The following is a 14,813-nucleotide window of genomic DNA, read 5'->3' as shown; positions in this document are numbered from 1 at the left end:
GATGCTGTCAGTTTTACTTCGCTTAATTTAATTGTATTAAAATCACAGCTTCAAAAAAAATTCAAAAGGCGTAAAGATAGATCAGGATCTGACAGCGCTGGGGGGTCGAGGGGGGAAGACCCAGAGGTTAATCTTGGAAAAATGAAACATCATTAGCCTATCACTTCTCTGATATTGCTTACTCTGAATTGTTCTGCAAGGCTCAGAACATCAGGGCCCCCTTGGCATCACAGGAAGATGGGTGATTGTGACTGAGATGATAGTCTATTCCTTTCGGGCTGATGTAAGACTGTGCTTGAATAAGTAGTTGGACAGTAACGGATCTGACAGGACTCATAGCACCTTAAGAACACAGAGCAATTAGAAGCATCGTAAAATGTTTGGACCACGTTAAACCCCTTCACTAAGGTACTGATATTTCTGAGCTTGATTAGATAAGTATGTGCCCCTCTTGCAAGAAGGACCAGGAGTCATCACACCTTGCATTGCTACATGGTCAGTTAGTCAAGTTCTAACCCCCACCACTTTACAAAGATCAGAATGTTACAGGTTCTTTGTAACCCTCCCTTCCCCATGGAGTTTGGACAACTAGATCCTGTGAGCTCGTTGGCACCCAATGGTCAAGTCTATTCACATTCCACAAAGGTTGCTGCCCTGGAGGAGATGTGGCACCCGTATTTGATCCTCACAAGGACAGTCCTCACAGGGGCAGGATACAGCTGAAGGGAAGATAGGTGAGACAGGCTAGGAACTGGGGTGGGGTTGGGGGGGGTGTGGGTGGAGGCGGAAGGTGAGGAGTTGTTAGGGGCTGGGATGAAGAAAAGATGGGCAGGATATCATAGAATCCCTACAGAGTGGAAGCAGGCAATTTGGCCCATCAAGTCCACCCTGAACCTCCGAAAAGCGTCCCACCCAGCCACACTGTAGCCCCACATTTCTGAGGGCTAACCTTCATATCCCTAGCCACTAGGGGCTGATCCACCCTGACCTGCACATCTTTGTGACTGTGGGTGGAAACTGGAGCACCCGGAGGAAACCCACGCAGACACGGGGAGAACGTACAAACTCCACACAGAGAGTCGCCCGACAGTGGAATTGAACCCGGGTCTCTGGCGCTGTGAGACAGCAGTGCTGACCACTGAGTTATCGATGTGATAAAGCTAGGAGCATGGGTGAGGAGGGGAGGGCAGTAAGAATGCTGTTTGGTTGATTAGAAAAGAAGAAACAAAGGTATAAGTGGGATTGTGGGGGTGGCTTGTTTGAGTTCTGAGGTTTTTCACTGACATTTAATATTGTTGGAAAATAAATCTCCATGTCAGGGACTGATAGCCAGTTTTCAAATGTTGACATATCCAGGACAGCTCCTTTAAAAGGTCTGGATCATGGGATCTCTGGTACTGAGTGGACAATCCTGAAATTAAAAAATCGAAGATGCTGGAAGTGGGCAATAAATTTGACAGCATCCGTGGAGATCGAAATGGAGGTAACATTTCAGATTGTGACCTTTCATCAGCGTTCTGGTGATCTGAAATATTATCTGTGTTTTTCTGTCCACAGATGCAGTGCAATCTGCTGTGTATTTCCTGCACTTTTAGTTTTTATTTCCAAATCTCCAGGATCTGCCGTATTTTGTTTTTGTGTAAAGACTTATCCCGATGCTGTTTCAAGGTGGAAATACTGATAGCCAACAAGAAAGGAAAGCGTCCTTCTACTTTTCCCAGTTCTCAAGGCAGTCTCACCACTCCAAGCTTTTGGGGTTTCCATCCCTCACCCTCAACCAACCCCAAAACAAACAGCCAAATTTGTTTCAGATACCATTCCCCGCATTTTGTTACATAGGCTTTGCATTGAAACATCTCATCACAGACAACTGCGTCCCTTGGTGGAATGAGATGAATTCATAGCTCTTCCCTTCCAGAGAGAATGGCACAAGTTCAGGCCATATAAGACCCATTCTGTTCCTGCAGGACTAAATCCAAGTTAAGGTCACGGTGAAACCAAGCGACCCTTTGCCAGCATGCTCAAAGTCTTCCATTTGGACAAGAGGAGGAGGATTACCAAGACACGCATTATAGACCTGTGAAGTTCACATCAGACTTCCCCTGTAAGGAGGTTGGCTGGCTGACCCCAGTGCTGGTTCTGTGTACATTCGAGCTGATTGCTTGCAGAGGTCCCTCAGTTCCTTAACCTCCTGCAGAACCTGCTTGGCTTGGTTCCAGTTGGACAGAGCCTCAGTGAGTAGCCACTCAGTGTCATTCAGAGTGACCTGCCCCTCGGGGGAGTCTCTGTTCTGCCTTTTCCGGTTCCCATAGCTACCAGCCTCCAGTAACAGCTGCTGGCTTCTCTCCAGTTTCAGTACAATGAGTTCCCTGACCCGGCCTAGTGTCTCCCATTCTATATTGCTCGACTGAGTCACAAAACCTTTCTGGAATGCAGACTTGTTCGTCGATCCCGCTCGTGACAGAATTTCCTCTGATGCACACTTGTTTAGCTCTGCAAAGGGTAGTTGTTTTGGAATGTCCGGTGAGGAGCTCCCCTCCCGATCTAGAGAGGTCGCGGATTCCCTCTGCCAGCTGTCTCCTCTCTTCTGCAATCTGCCCACCCTGGAGGAGCAATCCTTCTCTGTCACCGTGTTTCCCTTCTCTGAGGTTTTAGTGGAGCTTTCATAGTTCAGTTTGTGCTGGCTGGTACCCAGACGGTTGGTACAGAAACCATCTGCACAAGTCCCGCGGTGATCCAGGGCTGGATCCTCCTCCTGAATCAGATCGAGAGTCAGCATGCCATCAGATGTGGAGGTAGAAGCCTGTGGATACCAGACAAACACTTCACAAATCTCGTTTAGGTCAAACACAACATAAATTTTGAATATTCTCTCAATCTCTCAAACTGTCAGTGAAATTGTTCTTGTTGGGGTGCAGATTTCCCCAGAACCTCACCTTAAGTGCCCAGATCATGAATATTTGCAACCACAGAGGGCATTGCTGCTTGATCCTGGCATTGCCAACATGCAAACAAACTGATTAGAAAATGGATACAGGCCGTGCGGCCAGTCAGTCAGTTTTAGTGTTTATCCTTTGCAAATACAGTATCCTAATCCCAGCTGTACCTATTTACCTTTCACTGTACTTCCCACTCTTCTTAGGTGTGGCTGATTTCCACCCGGTTAATGATCATGTGAAAGAACCACAGCTGATCTTTCCAGAGGTCCAGAGTAGGAGAGCTGGGGGGTTAGTAGCAATGTCACTGGCCTGGTATTTCAGAGACCCAGGCTAATGCTGTGGGGATGTAGGTTTGAATCCCACCAGAGTGAATGATGGAATTTAAATTCAGTTAGTAAATGCTGGGATTGAGGACTAACCCCAGTGACAGTGACCATGAAAGTACCATTGAGTATTGTTAAAACCCATCTTGGTTCTCTCGTATCCTTTAAGGAAGGTAAACCACTGACCTTACCTGGTATGCACTACATGTAATTTCAGAACCACTGCCCTGTGAGACAGTCCCAACAAGCCGCCCCGTTCAAGGACATGTCGGAACAATGATGGCCCTAGCTGTCATTCCATATATAAAAAATAAAGAAACGTTACAATGCTCCAGCCATTGGACTGTTAGTGGAAGCAGCTGCTCTGTTCCTCAACCCACTGAACATGGGATAGTTCCCAAATTTACTGTTCTATTCTGTGCCCAACCAATCAATTCCAGTCCCTCTCACAGGCTGTGGAGGCTTTAAAGTGGGAGCTGATGTTGCCTCTTGAGATGGTCACTATTCATTTGCTGTTTCGGGGTGAAACAGATCTCCCTCTTGTGCTAAGATCAGCTCACCATCAGGAACCATCTGTACCTGAGATCAAATTCAGGCAATATTACAGACTGAATGTCACCCTGGACAAGTGTTCCACCCTCTAACTTCTTCAAGGATTGTAGAGATAATGTTGCGGTGCACTTGTTTGTCCAAACATGTGTAACTGAAAGGGAGCCAGTTTATGAAGAAACTGTGTGGGTCTTTCATATTTCTCCACAGCAACAGAGCTCAAAGGGAGTATTGGCCACAACTCACTGAGATTCTAGGATTGAAGTCCTGACCTAATTCCTTTAGCTGTGAAACCTCCCTAGACCTCAAACAATGTTGGAGCCCGCTCGGCTCAAGGCTTACCAGGGTAGAAATCTCCAATATTGTTCCAGCTGTAGACCAACATTGACCTACCCAATAGTTCTGTAACTGCACTCTGATAAGTGGTGGCCTACACTAAGTGTAGGAAAACAATGGAATGTGACTTCTCCCTTCAAGAAAGGCAAAAGACAGGACACAGGAAAAGATCTGCCAGGTAATTTCACATCTTTTAGAGGGAAAAATGCTGGATTTGTTTTCCTCATGGGGATGGGTGCCACTGGCTGGGTCAGCATTTACTTCCTGCTCATAATAACTCTTCAGAAAGTGGGGAGGTGCCTTCTCGAATAGCTGCACTCTATTTACTGTAGGGAAACCTACAATGCCCTTAGGGAGGCAATTCCAGGATTTAACCCAGCAATACTGCAGCAACATCAAGTCAGGATGATGAGTGGCTTGGAGGGGACCTTACAGGCTACCATCTTCTTCAAAATGGAAGTGCTCATGGAATTAGATGCACCGTCTAAGGAGCAGCGGTGAATTGTAAAGTGTACTCACCACTGCTACTGAGCATCCAGTAGAGGAGGGACTGGAGGGTATAGTCCCAATCAAAAGGATTAAGCTTTGTCTGGATGGAAGTTGTGACATGGAGGCCCCAATGTTGCACTGGGATGGACAAAGTCAGAAGTCACATGACACCAGATTGTAGTCCGACAGGTTTATTTGAAGACACAAGTTTTCGGAGCGCTGCTCCTTTGTCAGGTGAAGTGACGTCATTTGACGAAGGCGGTGTGTTCCAAAACCTCGTGCTTTCAGATAAACCTATTGGACTCTAACCAGGTGTCCTGTGACCTCTGACTGAGTGGAAGTGATTGTGGAGTTTGTAAGGCGCTGTCACAGAACCTTTGGTGAAGTGATGCAGTGTGTTTTGCACATGGTACATGTTGCTTGGTCCTGAAGAGTACTGTCGGAGCTGCAGTCATCCAAACATCACACTCTCCATTGGTGTTTTATAGACAGTGGCTGGTGAGTTCTCACTACAAGGTTCCAAGCTACACCCTGCTTTTATAGCCATTGTATTTGTGAGGCTGGCCCAGTTCAGTTTCTTTTCAATGGTAACTCCAGGATGTTCACAATTGGGTGTAGGAGGAGGGCCTCTCAGTGATGATAATGTAGTTATATGTCAAGGAGCCATGACTAGATTTTCAGTTGGAGATGGTTACTGTCTAACACTTGTATGATACAGATGATACTTGTCTCTTGTCAGGAGTATCATAATACAGCATTCCTTCTCTAGTCTGGTTCTACCAATACCAAATCGAATTGCAGAATTTGGAGTAGCAGTAGGCCATCCAGCCCTTTGAGCCCACTCCACCATTCATTATACTCATGGGTGATCATTCAATTCAGTTCCCTGCTCCCAACTTCTCCATTTATACTTGGTCCTTTCAGTCCCAAGAGCTATATCTACACCTTTCTTGGCCTGAATAATTTCCTGTAGCAGAGAATTCCATCGGCTTACCAGTCTCTGCCTGAAGAAATTTATCCTAAAAGGCCGAGCTGTTATCCTTAGTTTATGCCCCTTTTGTTTGGGACTCCCTGGTCATTGAAAACATCCTTCCTGCGTCTACCCTGTCTAATCCGTGAGAATTTCACAGATATCTGTGAGGGCCCCCCACATTTTTCTAAGCTTCAGTGAATATGTGTCTAATAGATCCAGTGTCTCCCCACATGTCAGTTTTGCCAATCCAGCAATCAGTTTAGTAAATCTTTTTTGTACTGCCACAATCACCAAAACATCCCCCTCATATAAGAAGACCTAAACGACACACAATACTCTGGGTGTTGTTGGTTTTATCAATACTGTATACAGTTGAAGCAAGACATTTCAGCTCCTTTACCCCCTAATCCTTTTGCTATGATGGTCAGTAAACCATTTGCCTCTTCACTGCCTGTTGTACCTCAATGTTTATTCTCAGCCACTGGTGCACAAGGACATCCAGAAGGTGTTCGACCACCCTCTTCCCCAATTTATCACCATTCAGATAATAATCTGTCTGCCTGTTTTTTGTCATCAAAATAGATAACCTCACATTTATCCACATTATACTGCACCTTCCACCTATTTCCTCACTGACTAAACATGTCCAAACCGCACTGAAATTTCTCTGCTTTCTTACCACAACATACCCTTCCACCCAGCTTTGTGTCATCTGCAAATTTGGAGATATTACATTTGTTCCCTCATCTAAATCGTTAATATATATTGTGAATATCTGGGGTCAAGGTACTGCAGTACCCCAGTAATCACTCCCTGCAAATCAGAAAAGAGCACGTTTATTCCTAATCCCTATTTTCCTGTTTGCCAACCAGGCTCTATTCCTGATGAAGGGCTTTTGCCTGAAACGTCGATTTTCCTGCTCCTTGGATGCTGCCTGACCAGCACCACTCGAATCCAGACTCGGGTTTCCAGCATCTGCAGTCCTCGTTTTTTTACCTCGCAAATTCCTTCGGTGGGACCTGATCAAAAGCCTTCTGAAACTCCAAGTGAACGACATCTACTGGCTCCCCCTTATCCAGTCTACTGGTTACCTCAAAACCTTCCAGAAGATTAGTCAAGCACAGCTTCTCCTTCCCATTAGTTTCCACAATAACATTTCACGGCTAACTTCTTTCAGTTCCTCCTCCCTGTTAGACACTGTGGTCCCAGACGTGTTTTGCAATGTTGGTTGTGTCCTCCTTTGTGAAGGCAGAACTAAAGTATTTATTTTAATTGCTCATGTTTGAACCGAGGCTGGAATGAGATCAGGAGCTGAGTGGCCCCAGTGGGACCTAAACTGAGCGTCATTGAGCAGGTTGTCGCTCAACAAGTGCTACTTAACAGCACCTATTGATGACACCTTTCATATTCACTTTTACTGATGTTCAAGTGTGGACCAATAGGGTGTTAATTGGCTGAGATGGATTTGTCCTGATGTTTATGCACAGGACATAATCGGGACAATTTTCCACATTGTTGGGTAGATTATTATTAAAGAGGATATAGCAGAGAGCTTAGAAAATATCAATGTAATTGGAAAGAGTCAGCATGGCTCTGTGAAAGGGAAACTGTGCTGATTAATTTGTTCAAGTTCTTTGAGGAAGCAATGAGCAATATGATTTAAGGATCATGTGTGGATGTGTTGTACTTAGATTTCCAGAAGGGATTTGAAAGCTGCCAGAACAAAACTCAGAACTCATGGTAAAGGTTAATGATACACAGGGTAATGTAATAGTGTGGACAAAAAGTCACCAGAGTTTTACCAGACCATAGGGCTGCTCTCTCATTAGAGAGTGGTGGTTTAACCTGAGGGTCACCACACCTCAGGCAAGGTGAAAGGTAGAGAAGTAACCGCAGCTGGTGCAGTTATTGGAGCCATGATGTTGGCATCACTCTGTATCACAAACCAGCCATCCAGCCAACTGAACTAATTAACGGGAAATAGAGTAACGGAATAGAAGAAATAACAGGAATATGGGTCACTTTCAGTTGGGCAATAAGTATCAAATGGTGTGCTTCAGAAATTGGTGCTGGGACCTCAATTATTTACAACTGAGATCAGTTACTCAGAGTCATAGAGATGTACAGTGTGGAAACAGACCCTTCGGTCCAACCCGTCCATGCCGACCAGATATCCCAACCCAATCTAGTCCCACCTGCCAGCACCCAACCCATATCCCTCCAAACCCTTCCTATTCATATACCCATCCAGATGCCTTTTAAATGTTGTAATTGTACCAGCCTCCACCACATCCTCTGGCAGCTCATTCCATACACGTACCACCCTCTGGGTGAAAATGTTGCCCCTTAGGTCTCTTTTATATCTTTCCCCTCTCACTCTAATCCTATGCCCCTCTAGTTCTGGACTCCCCGACCCCAGGGAAAAGACTTTGCCTATTTATCCTATCCGTGCCCTCATAATTTTGTAAACCTCTATAAGCTCACCCCTCAGCCTCCGACACTCCAGGGAAAACAGCCCCAGCCTGTTCAGCCTCTCCCTGTAGCTCAGATCCTCCAACCCTGGCAACATCCTTGTAATTCTTTTCTGAACCCTTTCAAGCTTCACAACATCTTTCCGATAGGAAGGAGACCAGAATTGCAGGCAATATTCCAGCAGTGGCCTAACCAATGTCCTGTACAGCCGCAACATGACCTCCCAATTCCTGTAGTCAGTACTCTAACATTTGCTGATGATGTAATATCAGTTCGGGAAACAAGTTGTAAGGAGAATATAAGGAGTCTGCTAAGAGATATAGACAGGTTGAGGGGGCAAAGAAATTGACAAGCAGAGTATAACGTGGGGAAAAGTGAACATGCCCATTTTGAGAAAAAGAACAGGAAATCAGCAGTTATTTCAATTTGAAGGTAGATGAGGGATCTCGCTGTTCTAGTACATGAATCACAAAGTTAGTTTTCAGGTACAACAAGTGATTGAGAAGGAAATTGGACTGTTGTAGTTTATTGCAAGGGGAATAGAATATAAATATCTTGCTTCAGTTGTACAGGACATTGGTGAAACCACATCTGCTGTGCTGTGTACATTGATGGTCTCCATAATACCATAAGATCAAAGAGCAGAATGAGGTCACTCGGCCTACCGAGACTGCTCTTCTATTTGAATACTTGCCTGATATGTTTCTCAACCCAATACACCAGCCTTATTTAGTAAAGAATATAATGCCATTAGAAGCAGTTCAGAGGGGGTTTCACAAACTGATACTTGAAACGGTGGGTGCGGGCTGTTTCGCCATTGAGGAATGTCTGGGCTGGCTGCACCTTTATCTGTTGGGAGCTGAGGAGAGTGAGAGTTGATCTTATTGAAAACGATGACATTCTGAGGGCGCTTAACAAAGTGTCTGCAGAAGAGGTATGTTCTCCTTACAGAGAGAAGGGAACAAGGGGATACAGTTTAAAAATAAGGGGTGTTCCATTTAAGACAGAGATGAGGGGAATGTTTCTCTCAACATCATGATTTTTTTGGGATCTTTCACTCTCTGTGAATAGTGGGAGGCAGGGTCATTGGATATTTTTAAAGCAGAAATCGGCAGATTCTGACGAACAAGGGTTCTGCTGGGGTCGAGGAGTTGGGGTTATGATCAGATCAGCCATGAACCTAATGAATGATAGAGCAGGCCCAAGAATACCCGACTCCTGCTCCGAAACAGCACGTTTATAAATAATGAGGAACCCACTCACCACTGCCATCAAGTGGCCACGAGTGGGCGGACGGCGAGAGTGCTGTATCTTCACGCGGTCTCTCGTTGGGTGAGCAAGAAAGCTTTCTTCGTCAACGGTGACCTGGAATCAAACACATGACACAGGGATGGAAACGGCACTCTCTGGGAAGCACATCAGCTGGAAGTGCAGGAGTAAACACCCCATCCCCTCAACTCAACCACACTCCACCAGCACCACTCCCTCCGCTCCCAACCCCCCCACCACACCGCCAAATTCATACAAGTGTACTAAGCTCATATACCCTGTCTCCCATCAAACACTCTCAGGACAGGGACAGCACGGGGTTAGATACAGAGTAAAGCTCCCTCTACACTGTCCCCCCCATCAAACACTCCCAAGACAGGGACAGCACGGGGTTAGATACAGAGTAAAGCTCCCTCTACACTGTCCCTCATCAAACACTCCCAGGGACAGGGACAGCACGGGGTTAGATACAGAGTAAAGCTCCCTCTACACTGTCCCCCCATCAAACACTCCCAGGACAGGGACAGCACGGGGTTAGATACAGAGTAAAACTGCCTCTACACTGTCCCCCCCATCAAACACTCCCAGGACAGGGATAGCACGGGGTTAGATACAGAGTAAAGCTCTCTCTACACTGTCCCCCCCCATCAAACACTCTCAGGGCAGGGACAGCACGGGGTTAGATACAGAGTAAACCTCCCCCTACACTGTCTCCCCATCAAACACTCCCAGGGACAGGGACAGCATGGGGTTAGATACAGAGTAAAGCTCCCTCTACACTGTTCCCCATTAAACCCTCCCAGAACAGGGACAGCATGAGGTTAGATATAGAGTAAAGCTTCCTCTACTACATCCGTGCTATGACACTTGAATCCATTGTCTGCTGTATCTTCTTCCTAAAGCAATGATGTGTGTCATTACCTCATCAAGGACCCGATTCTTTGCTTGACTGAGCGCACTGCTCAGAACATTAATCCATGCCTCTTTCTCCTCAGGGCTCACAGCTAGGAAGACCAGGTTTGGGACCTGGAAACAGATACATATGGACATGGTTGACTGGTTAAGAATATAAAGGTGGATAAATCTCCGGGATCTGTTCTAATGTGTCCCAGAACGTTGTGGGAAATAAGGCAGGACATTTTGAAACCCCTTGCAAGCAGAAATATTTGCATCATCTACACCAATGGGTGAGGGAGCTGATGGCGGGAGGGTGGTGAGTGTTGTACCTTTGTTTTAAGAGAGGCTGTAAGGAGAAACCAGGGAACTATAGACGGGCTCTGGTTGTGGGTAAATTATTGGAGGTAATCATTAAAAGAAAGGATTTATGGAAATTTAGAGAGGCAAAAATTGGTTAGGGATAGTCAGTAAGGTAGGAAAATCGTGTCTTACAAACTTGATTGAGTTTTTTTTTGTGGAAGGAACCAAAAATATTGATGATGGCACTACAGTAGATGTTGCTTATTTGTATTTTAGTAAAGCCTTTGACAAGGTTCTGCATGGTAGACTAATTAGTGAAGTTAGGTCACATGGGATTCAGGGTGAGCTTACCAAATGGATACACAATTGGCTTCATGGCAAGAGACATAGACTAATCGTGGAGGGTTCTGGATTAGTGGTGCTGGAAGAGCACAGCAGTTCAGGCAGCATCTGAGTAGCTTCGAAATCGACGTTTCGGGCAAAAGCCCTTCATCAGGAATAAAGGCGGTGAGCCTGAAGCATGGAGAGATAAGCTAGAGGAGGGTGGGGATGGGGAGAAAGTAGCATAGAGTACAATGGGCTTTTGCCCGAAACGTCGATTTCGAAGCTCCTTGGACGCTGCCTGAACTGCTGTGCTCTTCCAGCACCACTGATCCAGAATCTGGTTTCCAGCATCTGCAGTCATTGTTTTTACATCATAGTGGAGGGTTGCTTTTCGGTCTGGAGGCCTATGACCACTGGTGGTCCACAGGGATCGGTTCTGGGGCCTCCTTTGTTTGTCATTTATATAAATGATTTGGATGAGAATTTAGAAGGCATAGTTCGTATGACAAAATTGATGGCCTAGTACACAGTGAAGACTTTTCTAAGATTACAAAGGAATCTTGATCAAGTGGGTCAATGGGCTGAAAAATGGCAAATGGAGTTCAATCGGGATTATTGTGAGGTATTGAATTTTGGTTTAACAAACAAGGTCAGGGTCTTGGGTAGTGTTGGAGAACAGAGGGACCTGGGGGGCAGTACATCATTCTTTGAAGTTTATGTCACATATAGAGAGGGGGGTTACAAAGGCATTTGGCACGTTTGCCTTCATTGCTCAGTCCTTGGAGTAGGGGAGGTCAGGTTGGGGTTGTACAGGACTTTGGTGAGGCCTCTTCTGGAACACTGTGTCCAGTTCTGGTCACCCTGTGACAGGAAGGATATCACTAAGCTGGAGAGGGCTCAGAAGAGATTTACCAGGATGTTGCCGGGTATGGAAGGCTGGATAGGCTGGCACCTTTTTCCATTGGAGCGAAGGAGATTGAGGGGGCGACCTGATAGAAGTTTATAAAATAATGAAAGGTAATGTTAATGGTAGTTGTCGTTTCCCACGGATGGGGGATTTCAAGGCTGGGGGGGGCACATTTTAAGGTAAGGGGAGGGAGATTTAAACATGCCATGAGGGGCAAATGTTTTTACACAGAGGGTGGTCCGTGTGTGGAAGAACTTCCTGAGGAAGGGGTGGGTGTGGGTACAATGTTTAAAAGACACTTGGATAGATACATCGTGTTTAGGAAAGGTTTGGAGGGATATGAAATTGATACCAACATATAACTCCATAATATTCCATAGTTATTTATTCATGATACATTTAAACTGAAATGTAAATGCAGTACTTTGGGAGAAGAAGAATTTATATAGAATCTTCCATAACCTCAGGACATTCCAACAAAATATACAGCCAATGTGAAGTAAATTTAAAATGCAGTCACTGCTGTAGTATATTGTAATTTGTGCACAGCAAGATCTGAAATACAGCCACAGAACAATCACCTGACAATACATTGAATGTCGCCGAAAAAAAGACACATTTTAAAGACAGTTCTCTCGCAGGATAATTTGCAAGTTTACCAATTCAGGGGCTCAACAACATTTATTCTGCATGAGAGTCCAGGTTGGTTAGGAAGTGGATCGGGGAGCAGAGATGTTGCCATGAAGAATGCACCACTTAATGATGAGTGACAGTTAAATCCAGGCTTTATTTAAATCTTAAACCAGGCAGGTTGAGTCTAATTGGTAAGAGCATTAATGAGCCATAAATAACTGCCACCTATCTTGTTGAGTTGAAATAATCCTGGGTGTGCAAAGAATTACACAGACAACCAACTTAAGAATGCCAGTTGGGCTAACAGTGTGGTGCAGTGGCATGTACGGGGAGCTCTGTGGATTAATGAACAACACAGGGTTCTTAACAGACAGAAGGAACATCTCCCTCTTCATAGCCTCAGAGCAGGGGCTGCTGGGAAAGCAGTGGGCTGAGTGGTTTTCGAGGGGAGCAGATCACAAACATCAGACAGCAGTGTATACACAAAGAGAGGCTCACCGTGTTACCGGGCTGTTCACTTCGCAGCAACATGAATTTGCTGTGGTTCTTCTTGCTTCGGCTTTTTGATTTGCGCAATTCTTCACATTTCTCGTAGTCCGTCAAGTCAAACTTATCTAGAACCACCTTCTCGTCTTTAACCTGTGAAGGGTAACAGCCAGGATGGATTGAAGGGATCTGTTGTGAACTAAATCAGGGACATCTCCTGTCTCACCCATCCCTCAGCACTTTCTCACCATCAGACTGAAACCAAAGATACAAAGGTGCTCAGAAGTGGGTGTGAAGCTGCTGTCTCTCCTCAGCCTTGGCCCTGGACACTGATTGTAAGGCTTGCCAATCGGTGGGGGAGGTTAATATTTGGAGACAGCATAAGAAGGCAAGGGTGTAAAGACTGAAAGCAGTACAACAACCATAGGCCATTGTCACCTGGTTCTGACCCTCAAAACCTGCAAGGCTGAACAACCACACAGCACTGGAACATATTCTGAAAATCAGACCCACAAAAAGAGTCAGGTTCTTCATGCTGCTCACACTAGAACATCAAACATTCACTCTCAGGCATTCTTTTCCGTTATTCTGCCTCACTGGGGACCATCTGCGTATCTCGAGTGATCATCCCTGACCTCAAGACAGACGATTTGACTTAAGGAGTAGTCAAAGCAACACACACACACAGACACACACACGCACACAGACACACGCACGCACACAGACACACCCACACACACACACAGACACACACACACAGACACACACACACACACACCCACAGACAGACACACACACACAGACACACACACGCACACAGACACACGCACGCACACAGACACACCCACACACACACACAGACACACACACACAGACACACACACACACCCACAGACAGACACACACACACAGACACACACACACACAGACACACGCACGCACACAGACACACCCACACACACACAGACACACACACACAGACACACACACACACCCACAGACAGACACACGCACACAGACACACACGCACACACACACACACCCACACCCACACACACACACACCCACACAGACACACACACATAGACACAGACACACACACACACCCACAGACAGACACACGCACACAGACACACACACACCCACACACACACACACACACACCCACAGACAGACACACACACACCCACACCCACAGACACACACAGACACACACACACACCCACACAGACACACACACATAGACACAGACACACACACACACAGACACACACACACATAGACAGACACACACACAGACAGACACAGACAGACAGACACACACACACACCACACACACACAGACAGACAGACACACGCACACACACACACACACACACACAGACACACACACACAGACAGACACACACAGACAGACACACACACACACACACACACACACACACAGACACACACACACACACACACACAGAAACTACATACAGGCACAGTCCAAATCGTCACAGTCCAATGATCAGGAATGGAATCTTGATGACTGGTCCTGGTTGAATGCAGCCAATCTGGAGTCAGGACCAAGCTAACGTAAGAATGCCACGTGGTCTGACTGAAGACCTACGTTTATGACACACTGTGGACAGCCACCCGACCTCTCAGAAATGGCAGCAGATTGTGGTGAGTGGTGGAGCTTGTCACTGTGTTTTACCATATTATTCACTGTTAAATACAAGTGACAATAAATAAATAAATAAATCAAGCATTCATTAATTCTGTTTCGCACCAAAATTCAATTATCGGAATTAATAAGGTCAAAGGCTCACACTGCCAGCCGAGTGTGAACATTAGTTCAAACCCCCCAATCCACTCATTATCACAGAGTCTGCCTCGGGAGATAAAACCGTTCTTTTTTTCCAGAACAA

The 14,813-nt window shown here is 45.8% G+C and overlaps 1 protein-coding gene across 2 annotated transcripts in view; it reads right to left on the bottom strand.

Moving 5' to 3' along the window:
• Positions 1–7: 7 nt before the first annotated feature.
• The window catches only part of LOC140453969 (pleckstrin homology domain-containing family O member 1-like), a 61,915-nt gene continuing 47,109 nt past the window's right edge, over positions 8–14,813 (bottom strand). The window contains exons 1-5 of one of the 2 annotated variants that reach the window (XM_072548857.1): positions 13,146–14,379; positions 12,910–13,050; positions 10,272–10,376; positions 9,345–9,446; positions 8–2,803 (exon numbers count right to left, since the gene is read on the bottom strand). In XM_072548857.1, coding sequence (XP_072404958.1) covers positions 2,087–2,803; positions 9,345–9,446; positions 10,272–10,376; positions 12,910–13,050; positions 13,146–13,148 — 1,068 coding nt within the window. In that variant the 5' untranslated portion in view covers positions 13,149–14,379 and the 3' untranslated portion in view covers positions 8–2,086. Of the gene's footprint in view, positions 2,804–9,344; positions 9,447–10,271; positions 10,377–12,909; positions 13,051–13,145; positions 14,380–14,813 lie in introns of those variants that run through there. The other variant, XM_072548856.1, reaches the window with a different exon arrangement.

This window comes from Chiloscyllium punctatum, chromosome 28 (genome assembly GCF_047496795.1).
Source record: "Chiloscyllium punctatum isolate Juve2018m chromosome 28, sChiPun1.3, whole genome shotgun sequence".
Classification (NCBI taxonomy): Eukaryota; Metazoa; Chordata; class Chondrichthyes; order Orectolobiformes; family Hemiscylliidae; genus Chiloscyllium; species Chiloscyllium punctatum.
The sequence above is the reverse complement of the archived record's forward strand: the minus strand, read 5'-3'. Positions and strand labels throughout refer to the sequence as shown.